At 52.1% G+C, this 21,983-nt stretch overlaps 1 protein-coding gene across 1 annotated transcript in view; it reads right to left on the reverse strand.

The window, feature by feature from the left end:
- Positions 1-12,561, reverse strand: part of LOC137325505 (4-trimethylaminobutyraldehyde dehydrogenase-like) — a 32,687-nt gene extending 20,126 nt beyond the window's left edge. The window contains exons 1-2 of the mRNA XM_067990678.1: positions 12,140-12,561; positions 9,867-10,012 (exon numbers count right to left, since the gene is read on the reverse strand). Coding sequence (XP_067846779.1) covers positions 9,867-10,012; positions 12,140-12,305 — 312 coding nt within the window. The 5' untranslated portion in view covers positions 12,306-12,561. The remainder of the gene's footprint in view (positions 1-9,866; positions 10,013-12,139) is intronic.
- Positions 12,562-21,983: the final 9,422 nt, after the last annotated feature.

The raw sequence follows: 21,983 nt of genomic DNA on the forward strand, positions 1-21,983 counted from the left end.
GCCGGGGAGGTGCGAGGGGCCCGGGGACCGGCCGGGGAGGGGCGAGGGGCCCGGGGACCGGCCGGGGAGGGGCGAGGGGCCCGGGGACCGGCCGGGGAGGGGCGAGGGGCCCGGGGACCGGCCGGGGAGGGGCGAGGGGCCCGGGGACCGGCCGGGGAGGGGCGAGGGGCCCGGGGACCGGCCGGGGAGGGGCGAGGGGCCCGGGGACCGGCCGGGGAGGGGCGAGGGGCCCGGGGACCGGCCGGGGAGGGGCGAGGGGCCCGGGGACCGGCCGGGGAGGGGCGAGGGGCCCGGGGACCGGCCGGGGAGGGGCGAGGGGCCCGGGGACCGGCCGGGGAGGGGCGAGGGGCCCGGGGACCGGCCGGGGAGGGGCGAGGGGCCCGGGGACCGGCCGGGGAGGGGCGAGGGGCCCGGGGACCGGCCGGGGAGGGGCGAGGGGCCCGGGGACCGGCCGGGGAGGGGCGAGGGGCCCGGGGACCGGCCGGGGAGGGGCGAGGGGCCCGGGGACCGGCCGGGGAGGGGCGAGGGGCCCGGGGACCGGCCGGGGAGGGGCGAGGGGCCCGGGGACCGGCCGGGGAGGGGCGAGGGGCCCGGGGACCGGCCGGGGAGGGGCGAGGGGCCCGGGGACCGGCCGGGGAGGGGCGAGGGGCCCGGGGACCGGCCGGGGAGGGGCGAGGGGCCCGGGGACCGGCCGGGGAGGGGCGAGGGGCCCGGGGACCGGCCGGGGAGGGGCGAGGGGCCCGGGGACCGGCCGGGGAGGGGCGAGGGGCCCGGGGACCGGCCGGGGAGGGGCGAGGGGCCCGGGGACCGGCCGGGGAGGGGCGAGGGGCCCGGGGACCGGCCGGGGAGGGGCGAGGGGCCCGGGGACCGGCCGGGGAGGGGCGAGGGGCCCGGGGACCGGCCGGGGAGGGGCGAGGGGCCCGGGGACCGGCCGGGGAGGGGCGAGGGGCCCGGGGACCGGCCGGGGAGGGGCGAGGGGCCCGGGGACCGGCCGGGGAGGGGCGAGGGGCCCGGGGACCGGCCGGGGAGGGGCGAGGGGCCCGGGGACCGGCCGGGGAGGGGCGAGGGGCCCGGGGACCGGCCGGGGAGGGGCGAGGGGCCCGGGGACCGGCCGGGGAGGGGCGAGGGGCCCGGGGACCGGCCGGGGAGGGGCGAGGGGCCCGGGGACCGGCCGGGGAGGGGCGAGGGGCCCGGGGACCGGCCGGGGAGGGGCGAGGGGCCCGGGGACCGGCCGGGGAGGGGCGAGGGGCCCGGGGACCGGCCGGGGAGGGGCGAGGGGCCCGGGGACCGGCCGGGGAGGGGCGAGGGGGCCGGGGAGGGGGCGAGGGGGCCCGGGGACCGGGGAGGGGCGAGGGGCCCGGGGACCGGCCGGGGAGGGGCGAGGGGCCCGGGGGACCGGCCCGGGGAGGGGCGAGGGGCCCGGGGACCGGCCGGGGAGGGGCGAGGGGCCCGGGGACCGGCCGGGGAGGGGGCGAGGGGCCCGGGGACCGGCCGGGGGAGGGGCGAGGGGCCCGGGGACCGGCCGGGGAGGGGCGAGGGGCCCGGGGGACCGGCCGGGGAGGGGCGAGGGGCCCGGGGACCGGGCCGGGGAGGGGCGAGGGGCCCGGGGGACCGGCCGGGGAGGGGCGAGGGGCCCGGGGACCGGCCGGGAGGGGCGAGGGGCCCGGGGACCGGCCGGGGGAGGGGCGAGGGGGGCCCGGGGAGGGGCGAGGGGCCCGGGGACCGGGGAGGGGCGAGGGGCCCGGGGACCGGCCGGGGAGGGGCGAGGGGCCCGGGGGACCGGCCGGGGAGGGGCGAGGGGCCCGGGGACCGGCCGGGGAGGGGCGAGGGGCCCGGGGACCGGCCGGGGAGGGGCGAGGGGCCCGGGGACCGGCCGGGGAGGGGCGAGGGGCCCGGGGACCGGCCGGGGAGGGGCGAGGGGCCCGGGGACCGGCCGGGGAGGGGCGAGGGGCCCGGGGACCGGCGGGGAGGGGCGAGGGGCCCGGGGGACCGGCCGGGGAGGGGCGAGGGGCCCGGGGACCGGCCGGGAGGGGCGAGGGGCCCGGGGGACCGGCCGGGGGAGGGGCGAGGGGCCCGGGGAGGGGCGAGGGGCCCGGGGGACCGGCCGGGGAGGGGCGAGGGGCCCGGGGACCGGCCGGGGAGGGGCGAGGGGCCCGGGGACCGGCCGGGGAGGGGCGAGGGGCCCGGGGACCGGCCGGGGAGGGGCGAGGGGCCCGGGGACCGGCCGGGGAGGGGCGAGGGGCCCGGGGACCGGCCGGGGAGGGGCGAGGGGCCCGGGGACCGGCCGGGGAGGGGCGAGGGGCCCGGGGACCGGCCGGGGAGGGGCGAGGGGCCCGGGGACCGGCCGGGGAGGGGCGAGGGGCCCGGGGACCGGCCGGGGAGGGGCGAGGGGCCCGGGGACCGGCCGGGGAGGGGCGAGGGGCCCGGGGACCGGCCGGGGAGGGGCGAGGGGCCCGGGGACCGGCCGGGGAGGGGCGAGGGGCCCGGGGACCGGCCGGGGAGGGGCGAGGGGCCCGGGGACCGGCCGGGGAGGGGCGAGGGGCCCGGGGACCGGCCGGGGAGGGGCGAGGGGCCCGGGGACCGGCCGGGGAGGGGCGAGGGGCCCGGGGACCGGCCGGGGAGGGGCGAGGGGCCCGGGGACCGGCCGGGGAGGGGCGAGGGGCCCGGGGACCGGCCGGGGAGGGGCGAGGGGCCCGGGGACCGGCCGGGGAGGGGCGAGGGGCCCGGGGACCGGCCGGGGAGGGGCGAGGGGCCCGGGGACCGGCCGGGGAGGGGAGAGGGGCCCGGGGACCGGCCGGAGAGGGGAGAGGGGCCCGGGGACCGGCCGGAGAGGGGAGAGGGGCCCGGGGACCGGCCGGAGAGGGGAGAGGGGCCCGGGGACCGGCCGGAGAGGGGAGAGGGGCCCGGGGACCGGCCGGAGAGGGGAGAGGGGCCCGGGGACCGGCCGGAGAGGGGAGAGGGGCCCGGGGACCGGCCGGAGAGGGGAGAGGGGCCCGGGGACCGGCCGGAGAGGGGAGAGGGGCCCGGGGACCGGCCGGAGAGGGGAGAGGGGCCCGGGGACCGGCCGGAGAGGGGAGAGGGGCCCGGGGACCGGCCGGAGAGGGGAGAGGGGCCCGGGGACCGGCCGGAGAGGGGAGAGGGGCCCGGGGACCGGCCGGAGAGGGGAGAGGGGCCCGGGGACCGGCCGGAGAGGGGAGAGGGGCCCGGGGACCGGCCGGAGAGGGGAGAGGGGCCCGGGGACCGGCCGGAGAGGGGAGAGGGGCCCGGGGACCGGCCGGAGAGGGGAGAGGGGCCCGGGGACCGGCCGGAGAGGGGAGAGGGGCCCGGGGACCGGCCGGAGAGGGGAGAGGGGCCCGGGGACCGGCCGGAGAGGGGAGAGGGGCCCGGGGACCGGCCGGAGAGGGGAGAGGGGCCCGGGGACCGGCCGGAGAGGGGAGAGGGGCCCGGGGACCGGCCGGAGAGGGGAGAGGGGCCCGGGGACCGGCCGGAGAGGGGAGAGGGGCCCGGGGACCGGCCGGAGAGGGGAGAGGGGCCCGGGGACCGGCCGGAGAGGGGAGAGGGGCCCGGGGACCGGCCGGAGAGGGGAGAGGGGCCCGGGGACCGGCCGGAGAGGGGAGAGGGGCCCGGGGACCGGCCGGAGAGGGGAGAGGGGCCCGGGGACCGGCCGGAGAGGGGAGAGGGGCCCGGGGACCGGCCGGAGAGGGGAGAGGGGCCCGGGGACCGGCCGGAGAGGGGAGAGGGGCCCGGGGACCGGCCGGAGAGGGGAGAGGGGCCCGGGGACCGGCCGGAGAGGGGAGAGGGGCCCGGGGACCGGCCGGAGAGGGGAGAGGGGCCCGGGGACCGGCCAGGACCGGGGAGAGGGGCCCGGGGACCGGCCAGACCGGGAGAGGGGCCCGGGGACCGGCCAGACCGGGAGAGGGGCCCGGGGACCGGCCAGACCGGGAGAGGGGCCCGGGGACCGGCCAGACCGGGAGAGGGGCCCGGGGACCGGCCAGACCGGGAGAGGGGCCCGGGGACCGGCCAGACCGGGAGAGGGGCCCGGGGACCGGCCAGACCGGGAGAGGGGCCCGGGGACCGGCCAGACCGGGAGAGGGGCCCGGGGACCGGCCAGACCGGGAGAGGGGCCCGGGGACCGGCCAGACCGGGAGAGGGGCCCGGGGACCGGCCAGACCGGGAGAGGGGCCCGGGGACCGGCCAGACCGGGAGAGGGGCCCGGGGACCGGCCAGACCGGGAGAGGGGCCCGGGGACCGGCCAGACCGGGAGAGGGGCCCGGGGACCGGCCAGACCGGGAGAGGGGCCCGGGGACCGGCCAGACCGGGAGAGGGGCCCGGGGACCGGCCAGACCGGGAGAGGGGCCCGGGGACCGGCCAGACCGGGAGAGGGGCCCGGGGACCGGCCAGACCGGGAGAGGGGCCCGGGGACCGGCCAGACCGGGAGAGGGGCCCGGGGACCGGCCAGACCGGGAGAGGGGCCCGGGGACCGGCCAGACCGATCAAAGATTGGTGTGGGAGAAATGGGTTTTGATTCATGGGGCTCTGGCACCAGTACTGGGGAAAGTGGGAGCTGTACCGTTGGGACGGGTTTCATCTGAACCATGCTGGGGCCAGTGTCCTGGCGAATCGTATAACTAGGGCGGTAGGGAAGGCTTTAAACTAAATAATAGGGGCAAGGGATCAAGTAAGGGAAGATGTGATAAATTAAAGAAAGAAGACAAGGCAAGAGTAAGGTAGCAATAAGGGAAATGATAATCAGAGAGTGGCAGGAAGGGACAGAGCATGCAAACTTAAAAGTGCACCAGCAGATAAAGCTTGAGATTGCAAAAATAGTAAAAAGACAGCACTAAAGGCTTTGTATCTGAATGCACGTAGCATTCGTAACAAAATGGGTGAATTAACAGCTCAAATAGAAATAAATATGTACGATCTGATAGCCATTAAAAAGACATGGCTGCAAGATGACAAAGGCTGGAACCTGAATATTCAAGGGTACTTGACATTTCGGAAGGACAGGAAGCTAGGAAAAGATGGAGGGGTAGCTCTGTTAATTATACTCATGTCATCCTTAATTGAGAGAAATGACCTTAGTTCTAAAGACCAAGATGTAGAATCAGTTTGGGTAGAGATAAGAAATAGTAAAGGAAAGAAGTCACTTGTGGATGTAGTTTATAGGCCCCCTAACAGTAGCCACACTGTAGGACAGGGTGTACAGGAAGAAATAATGGTGACTTGTGAGAAAGGAACAGCAATAATCATGGATGATTTTAATCTACATGTAGATTGGAAGAATCTGATTGGCAAAGGTTGCCTGGAAGATGAGTTCATAGAGTGCTTTCAGGACAGTTTTTAAGAGGAACACGTTCTAGAGTCAACAAGAGTGCAGGCTATTCTAGATCTGGTATTTTGTAATAAGACAGGATTAATTAATGACCTCATTGTAAAGGAGCGTCTAGGTAGCAGTGATCACAATATGATTGAATTTCGCATTCAGTTTGAGGGAGAGAAGAGTAGGTCTAAGACTAGTGTTTTAAACTTAAAGGGCAATTATGAGGGCACAAAGACAGAGCTGGCTAAAGTGAACTGGGAAATTAGGTTAAGGGATAGGTCAGTAGAGATGCAGTGGCAGACATTTAATGAGATATTTCATAACCTCAGCAAAGATACATTCCAGTGAGAAAGAAAGACTCTAGGAGAAGGACGCACAATCCATGGCTAACTAAGGAAGTTAAAGATAGTATCAAATTGAAAGAAAAAGCATACAATTCCACGAAGATTAGTGGCAGGTCAGAAGATTGGACAGAATATAAAAAAATAGCAAAGAATGACTAAAAGAATAATAAGGAGGGAGAAATTAGAGTACGAGAGAAAGCTAGCTAGAAATATAAAAACAGATAGTAAGAGTTCCTGCAGGTATTTAAAAAGGAAAAAAGTAAAGTGAACATTGGTCCTCAAGAGAGTGAGTCTGGGGAATTAATAATGGAGAATAAGGAAATGGCGAATGAATTGAACAGATATTTTGAGTCCTTCTTCACTGTAGAAGATACAAATAACATGCCAGAAATTGTGAATCAAGAGGTCAAAGGGAGGGAGGAACTTAAAACATTTACAATCACCAGGGAAAGGGTTCTGAAAAAAATTAGAACTAAAAGCTGACAAATCCCCAGGTCCTGACAGACTTCATCCTAGGGTCTTAAAAGAAGTGGCTGCAGAGATAGTAGATGCATTGGTATTAATTTTCCAAAATTCCCTAGATTCTGGAAGGGTCCCATTAGAGTGGAAAATAGCGAATGTAACTCCTCTATTCAAGAAAGGAGGGAGACAGAAAGCAGGAAACTACAGGCCAGTTAGCTTAATATCTGTCATAGGGAAAATGCTAGAATCTATTAAAAGAGGTTATAGCAGGGCACTTAGAAAATCTCAATGCAATCAGGCAGTCAACATGGCTTTGTGAAAGGGAAATAGTGTTTGACTAATTTATTTGAGTTCTTTGAGGAAGTAACAAGCAACGTGGATAAAGGGGATCCTGTGGATGTGGTGTACTTGGATTTCCAGAAGGCTTTTGACAAGGTGTCACATCAAAGGCTACAACACAAAATAAGAGCTCATGGTGTAGGGGGTAACATATTAGTATGGATAAAGGATTGGTTAGCTAACAGGAAAACAGAGAGAAGGCATAAATGGGTCATTTTCAGGTTGGCAAGATGTAACGAGTGGAGTAATATAGGGATCAGTGCTAGGGCCTCAACTATTTACAATCTATATCAATGACTTGGATGAAGGGACTGAATGTATGGTTGCTAAATTTGCTGATGACACAGAAGTAGGTAGGAAAGTAAGTTGTGAAGAGGACATAAGAAGTCTGCAAAGGGATATAGACAGGTTAAGCGAGTGGGCAAAAATTTGGCAGATGGAGTATAATGTAGGAAAATGTGAACTTGTCCACTTTGGCAGGAGGAATAGAAAAGCAGTATATTATTTAAATGGAAAGGGATTGCAGAACTCTGAGGTACAGAGAGATCTGGGTGTTCTAGTACATGAATCACAAAAGGTTAGCATGCAGGTACAGCAAGTGATTAAGAAGGCAAATGGAATGTTGTCATTTATTGGAAGGGGAATGGAATATAAAAGTAGAGATGTTTTGCTACAGTTGTACAGGGCATTGGTGAGACCACATCTAGAATACTGTGTGCAGTTTTGGTCTCCTTATTTGAGAAAGGACATAATTGCTTTGGAGGCGGTTCAAAGAAGGTTCACTCGACTGGATTCTTGGGATGAAGGGGGTTATCTTATGAGGAAAGGTTGGACAAGTTGGGCCTGTATACACTGGAGTTTAGAAGAATGAGAGGTGATCTTATTGAAACAAATAAGATCCTGAGGGGACTAGAAAGGGTAGATGCTGAGAGGGTGTTTCCCCTTGTGGGAAAGACTAAAACTAGGGGCCACAGTTTAAAAATAAGAGGTCTCCCATTTAAGACGGAGATGAGGAGAATTTTTTCTCTCAGAGGGTCGTAAGTCTTTGGGACTCCCTTCCCCAGAGCGCGGTGGAGGCAGGGTCATTGAATATTTTTAAGACTGAGTTAGATAGATTCCTGATTAATAAGGCTGTCAAAGGTTATAGTAGGTAGAAGGGAAAGTAGGGCTGAGGTCACAATCAGATCAGCCATGATCTCATCAAATGGCGAAGCAGGCTCTAGGGGCCGAAAGGCCTAATCCTGCTTTTAATGCGTATGCTCGAATATAGTGTGAGAAAGGGACCGAGAGCATTGGTTTGGTGCGCGGTCGGAATGTTTAAGTGCGCGGCCCACAGCAGACTGCTGAGTGGCTGCGCACGCGCGCTGCTTAGAGGAAACAGTGGCAGACACCAGTGTGGTGGTTATGTTACTGGGCTAGTAATCCAGAGAACGCGAGTTCAAATCATGGCAGTCTGAGAATTTGACTTCAGTAAAGAAAATCTGGAAATTAAAAAGCTGGTATCAGTAAAAGTGACCACGAAGCTGTCGGATTGTTGTAAAAACCAAACGGGTTCACTAATGTCCTCTAGGGAAGGAAACCTGCCGTCCTTTCCCATTCTGGCCTATATGTGACTCCAGCCCATGCCCTTAACTGCCCTCTGAAGTGGCCTAGCAAGCCACTCAGTTGCATCAACCCCTACCAGTCGTTCACTATGGCAGCCCAGCGTGACTGTCTCAGGGCAATTAGGAACAGGCAATAAATGCCCGTTGCCTACATTGCTTAAAACAAACTGAAGCTCACCTGGTGGTTCAGTACGCGAATGCATCGCCCAGTGCGGTACGGAGCCATAAAGACCAGAGGTATCCCCGATTTGCACTGAGCTAGATAATCTCAGTGAAGAGATAGCGGATGGGGATTGGCAACTGTCCCACGTCAAGAAAAAAAACAAGCCTTCCAGGATTCCCTCTCTCGACTGCTGGAAACTGCACATGCGCATCAAGTGGGGATAGGATCACGCTCAACTGCAATACTCGGCAGTCAAATATTACACAGCATTAACAGCACAAAAACAGCCCATTTGGCCCAACTGATCTATGCCAGTGTTTATGCCCCACACGAGCCTCCTCCCACCTTACTTCATCGCACCCTATCAGCATATCCTTCTATTCCTTCCTCCCTCGTGTGCTTATCTAGCTTTCGCCATAAATACATCTATGTAGCCAAGTAGCCTAATGACACTGGCCATGTAGACTTGCACATGGAGAACAGACGTTCAGGTAAGGTACCAGAAGCTACAGGTTATCAGTGGAACTTTAGCTCAGCGTCAGTGCCTTCAGAAGTGGGGAAAAAAATTAAGAGAACAAAACAAAGTTAAAAGACAGCCAAATAAACACTTAAACAAAACACAGCTAAACATCCATTTCTCATCCCAATTCCAGTGTATGTCTTCCCACTGTCATGCTACACAGCAGCTTAATCTGTACCTTGCTCTTTGCAAAAAAAACATGCAAAATATATTTATGCTTAGATATGACATTCACTTGAGATCCTGCATCCATTGTAAATGGCATGACTTTCATATAGTGCAAATGGGTGTTCTGGCTGGAAATTGAGCACATTGGAGAGATTGAGTAAATCTCTCCAATGTGCTCAATTTCCAGCCAGAACACCCATGCAAAAACTCAAGTAACTCTTGTACTTGATTTATAATTCTTCATACAAAGCACTAATTAGAATTATGAGCTGGAAAAAATCTCTACAATATTTATAAGTTATCAATTCACAGTCTTATCAGTCACGTTATCTTCCCTCATAAGTATCAATGATGTTTAGCTTTTGTTACCTTCAGATTCGACTATTCCAATGCTCACCTGGCCAGACTCCCATCTTCCACCCTCCATAAATTTGAGCTCATCCAAAACTCTGCTGCCTATATGCTAAATCACACCAAGTTCTGTTCACCCATCACTCTTGTGTCCACTGACCTACCTTGGCTCCTGGTCTAGCAATGCCTCAAATTTAAAATTCTTACCTTGGCGTTTAAATCCCTCCATGACCTCACCCCTCCCTATCTCTATAACTTCCTCCAGCCTCCAAGAACTCCGCGCTCCTTCAATTCTGGTCTCTTGTACGTCCCCAATTTCCTTCGCTCCACCATTGGTGGTCGTGCCTTCAGCTGTCTAGACCCTAAGCTCTGCAATTCCCTCCTTAAATCTATCTCTCCTCCTTTAAAATGCTCCTTAAAACATTCCTCTTTGACCAAGCTTTTGGTCAGCTGTCCTAATATCTCTACGTGGCTCAGTGTCAAATTTTGTCCGATAATGCTCCTATGAAACGCCTTGGACGTTTTACTATGTTTTACTACGTTAACGGCATTGTATAAAATGCAAGTTGTTGCTTCAGCAGGCTATAAATACCCTTATGAGTCTTGCAGCTTCAAGTAAGATGCGGCTTCTTTCTAACCCTGACAGTCGACTCCAAGTTGTATATGCTTCCTTAGAGCTCTGCACAGCAAGATCTATCTCCTGTTGTCCTGAACAAATGAAGTCACATATCACACGACCTACAAAAAAGAAAATAAGGACATTGACTGGGAATCGTGATCTCTGCGACCTTACCCTTTGATCTGCTCATCCTTAATCTGCTGGCTTAATCATTAATTTTTATGTATCTGATTTTTCGTGTTTGGACTAAGCCTAGGTATCTGACTGATCATGTTCAAAGGCATATTAGACTTAAACAAAAATACTTTCGCAGATTAAAAGAATGTAATTCTCAGGAAAACAAAGATATATATCGTGCACAATTAAAGGAAACAAAAGCTGTTATTCGAGCAGCTAAGAGGTCACTGAAGAAGTGGCTAGTAGACAATTGCGGTGGGAATGGCAAAAGCATTTCTAGCTAAGTTAGAAGTCAGAGGTCACGTCAAAGACTGTATAGGACCACTCAAAAGTTCCCAAGGACAGGTCCGAATGGACTCTCAGGGGATGGCAGGGGTATGAAATGAATACTTCACATTACTCTTTAATCAAATTGTAAATGTTAAAATAACTGAAGATATCATCTTAGCTAGAATTAGAAACCTTAAAATAGATCAGGCTGCATTTAAATGGCCCAGATGACATCCACCCGAGGGTCTTTAAAGAGATGGTTCATGTGCTTTGAGAGCCATTTACCCTCTTCTCTAACAGCTCGTTAGAGATAGGACTATGCCTTTGGACTTCACCTTCACGAGGGATCAAGACCTGTTTGTGGCATCATACAAGAGGTAGGCATCAATTAACATGTCACAGTCAATGTGATCTCCTGGGCTAGTTTTGATCACCTAGAGGGATCAGAGTGGAGTTTTCCAGATTTCTTTCCCCCCTAATTGGCCTTGGGTTTTTGATCTGGTTTTTCACCTCTCCTAGGAGACTACATTGCAGCTAGGGGATAAGGAGTCTCTTGATCTGATGCACAAGGCATCACAACTGTATTGGACAGGCTAGATGGACCAGCTGGTCTTTTCCTGTCCACATTTTCCTATGTTTGTAAGTTTCAAAAGGGAACACCCCATGAGATCAGGCTTATATCAGTTGGCCCCAGGTGTGAGTCTGCTTTGAGGTACCCTCACACCGTTTTGTTATAATACACCTAACAATATATGTTATAACACAGTGAACATGCCACTATGGTTGGACCCATGTCAGTTAGCTCCAGGTGTGAGACTACCTTGAAGTAGCGGTGTTTTGCACACTGTTTTGCTATCACACACTGAACACGTGTTCTACTGGAGGCAATGCAATGCCACTCTGCTGCTTGACCATCAATGTGATGGTGGCATTGGTAGTCTCAGGGTCGATATGGTCCAAACGATTTGGACTCAGTGCTTCAGTAGCGGAATTCTCACAACACTATGAGCACAGGTGCAACAGGTTTCAACATCAACTGCTGCAGGAATTGGGACTGCCCAGAAAATCCACGGTAAAGGGTCAAGGCTCCTTTAATGCTGCAGTTATACTTCAGATACTGTTAGAAGCTGTACCTGTTTTCAGAACAAGCCAGGGGCATCTGGTTATACCAATGCCACCACACTGCTCTGTGGTCAGGGGAACCGAGAGCTCCATACATGTGCACTTAAAACACAAGCACGGAGCACCATTAACAACACTGCAGAATGTTAGCACCAGCTGACTATCAGAAACAGAAAGATGGTAAAGTTGAGCACTTAAGATGTATTTAAATTTTAAAAGTTGACTTTGTACCAATTGCAATTCTACCATAGCTGGCATGAAAGCCAAAATGGGGCGAGGGTATCCCGAGGCAGTCTCATGCCTTCAGCCAAAAAAAATCCAAACTCATGCCAATTTGCCTGGAGTTATAATGTAGATTTTTGTCTATAAAGCCACCTAAACAAAGCAGTGCAAAAGTGCCCTGTGGCAGACAACTTGCAGATAGTACGGGCGGGAAAATGCTTGTAATGATACCTCCTTTAATCACAATAAAACACTGCAGCCACACAGCATCAGTCAGGCAATGAATGTCCTGTTAGCTTCAGTTCGCTTATGGACTCAGACCGTCAGTGTGAACATTTTGAACTCTTTGCAAAAACTGTTATAATTTCAGACCATCTTTCAGTGATTATAATACCGGACCAGGTTGGCGGCAGATATTAATACAAGAGTAAATATTCGCCCTGCAGGCGCTTTACCTGAGGCAGGTTCATGCACCTTCTCGCTCCTGCCGTCCCCATCCCCTCTGGCCGGCTGCAGTCGCCCCCCGTGCCGATAGTTCAGCGGCTCCTTGAATTGGAAAGCGCCGGTAGAGGCGGCGCGGAGCAGAGAAGTTGGAATCAGACGAGTGCGTAGGATCTCCATACAAAGGCTGGCTGGGCCTGGTCAGTAGCAGAGGAGAGGCGAGAACAGACCAGCAAATGTGTTAAATTGAAACAAATAAAACAACAACATGCAAAAAAAAAGAAACCCCCTCTGCAGCACTGCTGTTTTTTTGCAAATGTTTAGGGCGAGTATGGAAGTTCTTTCAAAAAAAAGAAATGAAATGCAAGCGGTTAATTGAAGTCTGTGGCAATATATGTTTAAATGGAGTCAGAATGCACTCTCTATTCTCGTCCCCTCCCCTCCTGCCAGATCAGCAAAAATAAATCCCTCCTCCTCCACTCTGTGATTGGAGGGAGAATTTAGAATGCTAAAGTGTGCAATGAACTTTGTTGAATTCACTTTGTACTATTAAACTGCATTGATTTTTAAATGTTTCACAATTTTAAAATGTTTTCTTTTAGCTGCTATTGCTGTACAGAATTCATTTTGTTTTCCAAATAGGAAAGACAGTGTTATGTTAGCACTACTTAAAATAACAACTTGCATTTTCATGGCACCTTTTAATGTCGAAAAGCGCCCCAAGTCGCTTCACCCAGGTGTAATTGGTCAGAAATGGACACTGAGCCAAAGAAGGAGATATATAAGGAGGGACAAAGATATGGGTTTTACAGAGGGCCTTAAAGCAGGAAAGGGAATTGGAGCTGCGGAGGGGTTCGGTGCGGGCCTAAACGACTGAAGCGGGGTGAAGGGAGGGGAGAATGCACAAGAGACCACAGTCAGAGGAATGGAGAGTTCTGGGGGTTGTGGGCTGGAGGAAGTTACAGACATAGGGAGGGGCAAAGCCATGAGGGGATTTAAACATGAGGAAGAGAATGTTAAATTGGAGGCATTGGGGGACAGGGAGCCAAAGTGGGTCAGCAAGGACAAGGGTGATGGGTGAGGGATAGGATATGGGCAGGAGAGTTTTGGATGAGATGAAATTTACGGAGGTTAGAGGATCAGACGCTGGACAGAAGTGCATTGGAATAGTCAAATATTGATCTACCATGACATTCTGGGCATCATCTTTTAAAAACTTCTTTTAAAACCTGCCTTGCACCTGAAGCATAGTAAATGACTGAACAAACATGTACAATTAGGCCATCAATGTACCCAGCTATAAATGCTATGTTGAGAAGATACATCTGTGTGAAAACCAAGTACAAATTTTCTCTTTTGTTAGGGTTGATGGAAGCCAACAGAGCCTGTCTGCCTCACTGCAGTTACACAAAGTTAAGTCTACGGTTCTGCACAATGGAGCGTGGCCCTTTACAATTGTTTCTCAATTAAAAGGCATTTCCAAAATATTCATTTCTATGTTCTTCAACCACGTTCAAGTTGAATCTCTGTTCTTCACAAGTTCCTCTTCCATTTTTTGTGATCTTATGCTGTCACTAGTGTTTGGCCAAGTGGTAAATCATGATGGTCTCCATCCCTTTCAAGCATTCACGAGGCTATTGTAGGTTGTACAATTTAGCCTGGACCAAGATAGTCAACCTTCTATCGAAATGTAAACATTACAGAATAAATGTCTATAACTCAATTAATCAAGTGTTCTCTGAAGGAGGTTCAATGATAAGGTTTTGGGCCCATTTTTAAGCTCCCTTAATATACAAACATCCATTCTCCCCACCAACATGCATCTTGGTCTTACTGCACCTCCCAATTCCCCAGCCCATCCAGGTGACCCACTGTGTCTCCACACCATTCCCCAGCCCATCCAGGTGACCCACTGTGTCTCCACACCATTCCCCAGCCCATCCAGGTGACCCACTGTGTCTCCACACCATTCCCCAGCCCATCCAGGTGACCCACTGTGTCTCCACACCATTCCCCAGCCCATCCAGGTGACCCACTGTGTCTCCACACCATTCCCCAGCCCATCCAGGTGACCCACTGTGTCTCCACACCATTCCCCAGCCCATCCAGGTGACCCACTGTGTCTCCACACCATTCCCCAGCCCATCCAGGTGACCCACTGTGTCTCCACACCATTCCCCAGCCCATCCAGGTGACCCACTGTGTCTCCACACCATTCCCCAGCCCATCCAGGTGACCCACTGTGTCTCCACACCATTCCCCAACCCATCCAGGTGACCCACTGTGTCTCCACACCATTCCCCAGCCCATCCAGGTGACCCACTGTGTCTCCACACCATTCCCCAACCCATCCAGGTGACCCACTGTGTCTCCACACCATTCCCCAACCCATCCAGGTGACCCACTGTGTCTCCACACCATTCCCCAACCCATCCAGGTGACCCACTGTGTCTCCACACCATTCCCCAACCCATCCAGGTGACCCACTGTGTCTCCACACCATTCCCCAACCCATCCAGGTGACCCACTGTGTCTCCACACCATTCCCCAGCCCATCCAGGTGACCCACTGTGTCTCCACACCATTCCCCAGCCCATCCAGTTACCAATGTCACACCAGTGCAGGTTTACTCTCCCTCTTGCTCTTCTTGAGAAAAAGCATATAAACATTATTAGAAGGTTGCACTACCCCAAACTCCCATGAAGTTCAGTGGCCTTCAACAGCAGCACATGTTCACAATGTTAATTAACTTGCTGTGCATTTCCAGCATTTCTGTTTTACAGGCCTTCAAAGGGAGCTTTATGAGTTCCTGCAAGAGGATGACATCTTGAGTTATAGATGGTAGGTGGGACCAGCCGTTGTTGCAGTCTCCTGGAGCTTGTTTGAATGCCTTCAGGGGTCAGAAAGGAATTTCCCAGTATTTTTCCCAAATCGACCCAAGTTTCTTTCCCCTCCTCCAGGGGATTACATGTAAGGAGTTGCACAACACCAGGTTATAGTCCAACAGCTTTATTTGAAATCACAAGCTTTCGGAGCTTTCCTCCTTCGTCAGGTGACGAAGGAGGAAAGCTCCGAAAGCTTGTGATTTCAAATAAAGCTGTTGGACTATAACCTGGTGTTGTAAGACTCCTTACATTTGTCCACCCCAGTCCATCACCGGCATCTCCACATCAGGGGATTACATAACAGGGGGAGGGAGGAGGGGTAAAAGGGGTGAGCTGTTGCTGCAAATAGGATACACCATTTCTGGACAGGTTACATGGACCAGTTGGTCTTTTCTTGTCCATGTTCATATTTTAAATTTCCAAGTTTTTCTTTTTATCTATGCTAAACATGTAGCTGAACTGATCCTGGGGTTCAGGTGCATGGGCCCACTACACAGCACTGGCTTGCCAGGAGGGGATGCAAAATAATTTCCAGGCCATAACTACCATCATTTTTTTTCCAATCACCAGCAAGCATCAAGTTAATAATTATTCTAAAGGCTGGAATACATGACAAATTAATGAAAATTCACTCTTGAAGAAAGAGGCAACCTTGCCATTTCTAGTATGTCCAGAAGGAACGAACAAGCAGGAATTTATCAGAAAAGCATTTGTTTCACCATGCCTACAGCAAACTATATATTAGTGGTTATCCTGTGACATTGCTCATGATAAGTCAGAGGATATGCTTTCTCTTACCTGTCTTCTTGCTGTTTTTTTCCGGCTCTCTACATCTTTCGTTTGCCTTTGTCTTTGTGGGTGGCTAGCGTAGCACAGTGGGGAAGGGAGCTACTGAAGACAGTGGGCTGCATTTTCTGGTGGCAGGTGCAAGGCAGCAGTTGGGGAAGGGATCTGGTCTGGGCCACAGGTTGGTAGGTGACAGGTGCTGCAGGTGGTGGCTAGCAGTGGGGGGGTGGGGGGTGTGGAGGTGGAGAAGGAGGGAGGGAACAGTGGTGAGGTACCGGAAAGGATATGGGGCACAGGCCAGTGGTCATGGGAGGGATCCAGCCAAGGCCACAAACCGTCATCGGAGAGCAGAAGGGGATCTGGCCAGGGCCATAGGCCCGTGTTGAAGAGCAGGAGGCAAATCAACCAAGGGAGGGGAAAACAACATGAAGGGATGGTGAGGTGGAGCATAACGCTACAGCAGCATCTACCTTGGAGATGCAAATCAGGAGCAGGGGAGACAAAGTAGAATGGTAAATATATGGCAATTTAAACCATACTGACTTAAAGCCAATACCCAAGAATGAGGTATACGTAAAATATAAGTTTTAAAATGTGTCTGTCACGCATGCTAATTTCTGTCTTTTTTTAAAAAAGGAAAGTCATCTTCTGATGTACATGTCACCTGCCAATCTACAATGAAACCTCCACAGCAGCACAAAAAACCCTCCAATTGACCTCAAGATCTTCCCAACAACAATTTGCCTATAATTGATCTCACAATGTGCCTGTCAGAAACTCAGGTCTTGCCTTAGATATTCTCTTGAGTACAGCAGCGTTAATCAGTCCTAAACATCTAATGTTCCGGGATGTGCCTGTAAGGCCCAATATCAAGCTAGCATAAACCAGGGGTATAACAATGACATCCCCTTGTGATCTGAACTGGATAATACTGTCTTTTGCACATGTGTTTCAATCTTTTCTAAAGCAGACTGAGAAAACACTTGGTAAGACAAGGCCAGATCTGAATCGTTAAGGTGTTCTATTTCAAAGAAAGAGAACATGTATAGCAACTGTTAAGATCAGAATCACTTAGTTCAATCGGTACAACTTGTCTTTGCATAATATTATAAAATAATAAACGTACCACCCTTCCCCACATCTGTTGCTTGATTGGAACAAAATAACTCCTAACCTCCTGCATTCTCCTTCTGAGCCTAGCAAAAGCTTTCCCATATAATCGTTTTAAAAGCTGACTTTGCAGCCTTTGCTGGATTTGACTGCCTGCTTGTGTCTTCATTTATTTGCCCCGTTCACAACCGAAGGGAACCAAAGACTATCCAACACGATAGGTGTGAGGTGTTTATCGATTGCCAAGGCAGGCTACGAATTGATCATTATTTACAGTCTGTGGGAGAAACAGCTTCAAATCTTAGTTCATTTGCATTTTAACCACCTATCGTATCAGTGCCTTTTTAAAAAAACTTGTGTGAATATGTGCTTTACAATGTAACATTTAAAAGTAACTTTTTCTCCCCAAATCCTCTCTGTGGGAAAATGATCAAAAAAAATCCCAAAACATTGACAGTGTCTATACATCGAGACTTTATGACCTTAATGGGACGCACCAGCTCCAGCTTAGCAACAGAAAAATACATGGTGCAATGCTCCTGTCCTTATAAAGCAGCATATCTTCTGACTTACCATAAGCAACACCACAGATCTACTAGCAGAGCCAAAATCCTTCAATGGGTAATATCAGGGTGTGGAAATGAAAAAAACTTTTTCAGAAGTATGTCGTCAGCTGCAGAATAGAGCTACAGGATACATTTTCTGCTCGCACATTCCTGGCAGTGCCTCACCCTCCAGGAGCACCCAAACAGAAAATGTACCTGTCCTTTCTTTCTACTCCACGAAATAGTTTCTTGGTTAAAGATGCAGAAAGTGCTTTACCTTAGCTTGGAGGACAAGAATCTAGGGTTTTGTCAGATAGGAGTCATGTCCAAATGAGTTCTACAGAACCCAACCTCCACCTAACATCTTTCCCATTCCCCAGCTGTAGCAAGGTTGGATGAAAATGTTTGCGACATATTGAATCTATTTATTTCAGATATTATCTGTGAAGAATCAAAGGCATCAGATTAAGTCTGCCATCACAAGTGGCTTGGGTTCAAACCCTGTCAATACCAGAGGGTGTAATAATTTGTGTAAACTCAGGCTTAGATGCAGCTCTAAGAAGGCTTCGCTTTTTTTTGGTCAATGACATTTTTTAATGCAAAAAAATCACATTTCATTGATACATTTATTCTTATGCTAAACCAGCTTAGATGGGAACCAGTGTTCAATTGGTCAGGCTACCTTGGAGAGTTTTAAATCAGTTAGGAAGCTTACCATGTACAATTCAGAGTGTAAGGTGGATTGTACATCTGCAAACCCATTTTCAAAAGGTGAGCCTGTCAAAAGTATATCGCTTTGGAAATTTCAATTATTAAAATTAGCAGCCCAAGTTGCCATGACTACTAGTTTCCTGTTATTGCTGAGGATTCAAGATTCACATCAAAGTCGTATGTGAGAAAACTGTCCACGTAGGAGGTGGTTTACAACAAGCCCATTCCAAATCTATCATACTTACAACTGATCCCAGTGACTCAACAGTAATTCAACCACAAGCACAAACTGCAGAGAGGACATTATTATTTAGAACAGGGTGAGGGAAGGGGAGAAAGAGGGCCTGCCCAATAAAGTTTCTGTTAAAGTAGCAAAAGGAAATAGCAAGCAACACTTTACTATGTTTGTCTGCATCAAAATCACAAAGGCTTGGAAGGAGAGTCTCGAAATTGAACAGGTCAATCATAAAAACAGCAGCTTGAGCCACAATAAAAGAACTTGTATTTACACTGAGCCTTTCACGATCTCAAGATGTTCCAAAGCGCTTTACAGCCAATGAGGTACTTTGGAAGTGTAATCAATGTTGTAATGTAGGAAATATACATTAGCTTATACAATTTCAGGTGGTGGGGAAACCCAGTAAGCCTGGAAGTTATCCACTCTAAGAAATCTAGCTTCTCAGCATTCCAAGGTTACTGCATTAAGATTGGACTGCTACCCTCCAAATATTTTTTTTCTATTTTAAAACAAAAACTGTTTGCTGAGGGAGAAAAGCACAACACAAAATGATGGCCGTGGGTGAGATTTCTACTTCAACGGTACTATCCAAGTAATTCAAACATATCAATTTACATTTTGAATAAAATCTGCTAATGTTAGGTACTGTGAAAGACATTTCCGGGCTTCACCATTTTTCTCCTCTCTTGGCTGCATGAGTCAATCATTCGAAGAACTGCAGCTGCAGAGGGACTCGGAAAAAATTACTAACATTCTCCTGGCTAGCTAGTTGCATCATTGCAGATACATAAAAACACAACCAGTGCCAACTAACTTTACACTTAAAAACTAAACACCATACAGATTTTAGTATTTTGGTGTCAGGAACATCCTAGTATTGTTACATATTGTACTTGATTTCCGTCAGCAGCATCCAAAATTGTTTTTAAAAGGGATCCGTACCAACAGGCCCCCTTTCAAGAATGTCAAAGAATTGATATATTTCTGTTCTGTTCATTGCAATTACTTAATTTGAATAGTTTTGTCTGAACATTAAATGCGAATCAAGTCAACAGACTAGGAAGGATTATTGAGCCTGACATTGTGAGGAAGCCTAACATACGGATAGTTGCTGCTGAATTATCCCCGGCTTCAACAGCCTTCTTATAATTAAGTGGCTCTCTAACAATCAGTCTTAGTAGCTCCTTCAAGCCTATAAATTCAATGAGATCACCTAAACAAATGAGAGTGATAAGAGGTGGAGGACCCAATACGATGTGTTTTCTTAAAAAATAGGACCCTGATAACATAAATCCCCACTGCTTCTCTAGTAGCTGCGTAACAAACTGTGCCTTTATGTTTGCAGATTAATAAGTACTAGCACTCCTGCCATTGGAGCTGTAAATATAACAATTTCTTGGCAGAACAAGTTCACTCAGTATCCGTAAAGCAAAAAAAAAGCTCGTACTTTTGCTCATAGGACAAAAGCAAAATCTGAAATGTTCTCGCTTGTATATTTCAGAATATGTTGAAGTTTGGTGTCGTGTGTTTCTTACACAGAGAAAAGGGAAGTTTTTTTTGGTGAGGAGAAAGAACAGTAGCACAATGGATTAGCACACTGTGCTTTCAATTCTGGGGCATTGAATCAAATCTAGCCAATCCAATGGGGATAAGTCCTTTTTCTCTACCTCCCTATCTCTTCTTCCTCTAAACCTGGGTAAGGACCCTATGTAAAATCCCATTCCTAGTGAGTATGTATCTATCGCACAAAACTGCCCAGAACGGCAAAGATTACTGCTAAATTAGCAGTCTAATTCAAGGGCAATATGGACTGTTTGCATATAAAGTGCAGAATTCAAAGTTAAAAGAAAGAACTTCCATTTATACAGCACCTGATCAACTTGGATTTATAGAACACCGTTAGCGTAGAAAAACATCCCAACAAACTTCACAAAGGTTTAAAGGATATTCCAAAGGGCTTTACAACCAATAGATTATTTTTCAAGTATTGTGTAGCCTATTTGCACACAGCAAGATACCACAAACAGCAAAAGAACTAATAATGATTATGGTTGGAGGAGGAATATTGGCCAGGAGAACTCTGTTTTTCTTCAATTAGTGCCACAAAATCTTTTACTCCCACAAGCATGCAGACAGGGTCTCAGTTTAACATCTTACCCAAATGATGGCACTTCTGACAATACAGCACTCCATCAGTATGATACCGAAGAGTACGTGCTCTGCTTGACCTCCTCTGGAAGTTTGACTTAAATCATACCGTTGGGGCAGAGTAAAGGAAACTTTACATCTGGCCTATGCTATGCCTGGCCTCATGGTACTTTTTTAAAAATTCATTCATGAGATGTGAGTGTCGTGGGCAAGGCCAGCACTTATTGCCCACTTCATACAGGCACTGGTTGTAGAACATGGGAAAGTATTCCATTCCTTAGAACACATGTCCATCATCTTGATAAACACAAATATTCCTTTCAAAAATACCCTTTTCTAGATACTACCCAGTGTTGAGGGGTGGGCAGATGCTCTGTTTCCTTCTGTCTTCCCATTTTCAGGTCCTTACTCAAAGCATATAACTATAGCAGGGACTACATGGGACACATTTTAAAAAGATGGAAGTATCACAGGACAACCTAGACTTGGACATACAGGGTATAATTTCAAAGTTTGCAAATGACATTGCTGCAGGAGTTCCTCAGGGCAGTGTCCTAGGCCCATCCATCTTCAGCTGCTCCATCAATGACCTTCCCTCCATCATAAGGTCAGAAATGGGGATGTTCGCCGATGATTGTACAGTGTTCAGTTTCATTCGCAACCCCTCAAATAATGAAACAGTCCGAGCCCGCATGCAGCAATAGCAGGATAACATCCAGGATTGGGCCCACAAGTGGCAAGTAACATTCACGCCAGACAAGTGCCAGGCAATGACCATCTCCAACAAGAGTCTAACCACCTCCCCTTGACATTCAACGGCATTACCATCACCGAATCCCCCACCATCAACATCCTGGGCGTCACCATTGACCAGAAACTTAACTGGACCAGCCATATAAATACTGTGGCTTCAAGAGGTCAGAGGCTGGGTATTCTGCGGCAAGTGACTCACCTCACTCCCCAAAGCCTTGCCACCATCTACAAGGTACAAGTCAGGAGTATGATGAAATACTCTCCACTTGCCTGGATGAGTGCAGCTCCAACAACACTCAAGAAGCTCGACACCATCCAGGACAAAGCAGCCCGCTTGATTGGCACCCCATCCACCACCATTCACTCCCTTCACCACCGGCGCAGTGGCTGCAGTGTGTACCATCCACAGGATGCACTGCAGCAACTCGCAAAGGCTTCTTCGACAGCACCTCCCAAACCCATGACCTCTACCACCTAGAAGGACAAGGGCAGCAGGCACATGGGAACAACACCACCTGCACGTTCCCCTTCAAGTCGCACAACATCCCAACTTGGAAATATAGCACCGTTCCTTCATCATCGCTGGGTCAAAATCCTGGAACTCCCTTCCCAACAGCACTGTGGGAGAACCTTCACCACATGGACTGCAGTGGTTCAAGAAGGCAGCTCACCACCACCACCT

The sequence above is a fragment of the Heptranchias perlo genome, chromosome 9 (genome assembly GCF_035084215.1).
Source record: "Heptranchias perlo isolate sHepPer1 chromosome 9, sHepPer1.hap1, whole genome shotgun sequence".
Classification (NCBI taxonomy): domain Eukaryota; kingdom Metazoa; phylum Chordata; class Chondrichthyes; order Hexanchiformes; family Hexanchidae; genus Heptranchias; species Heptranchias perlo.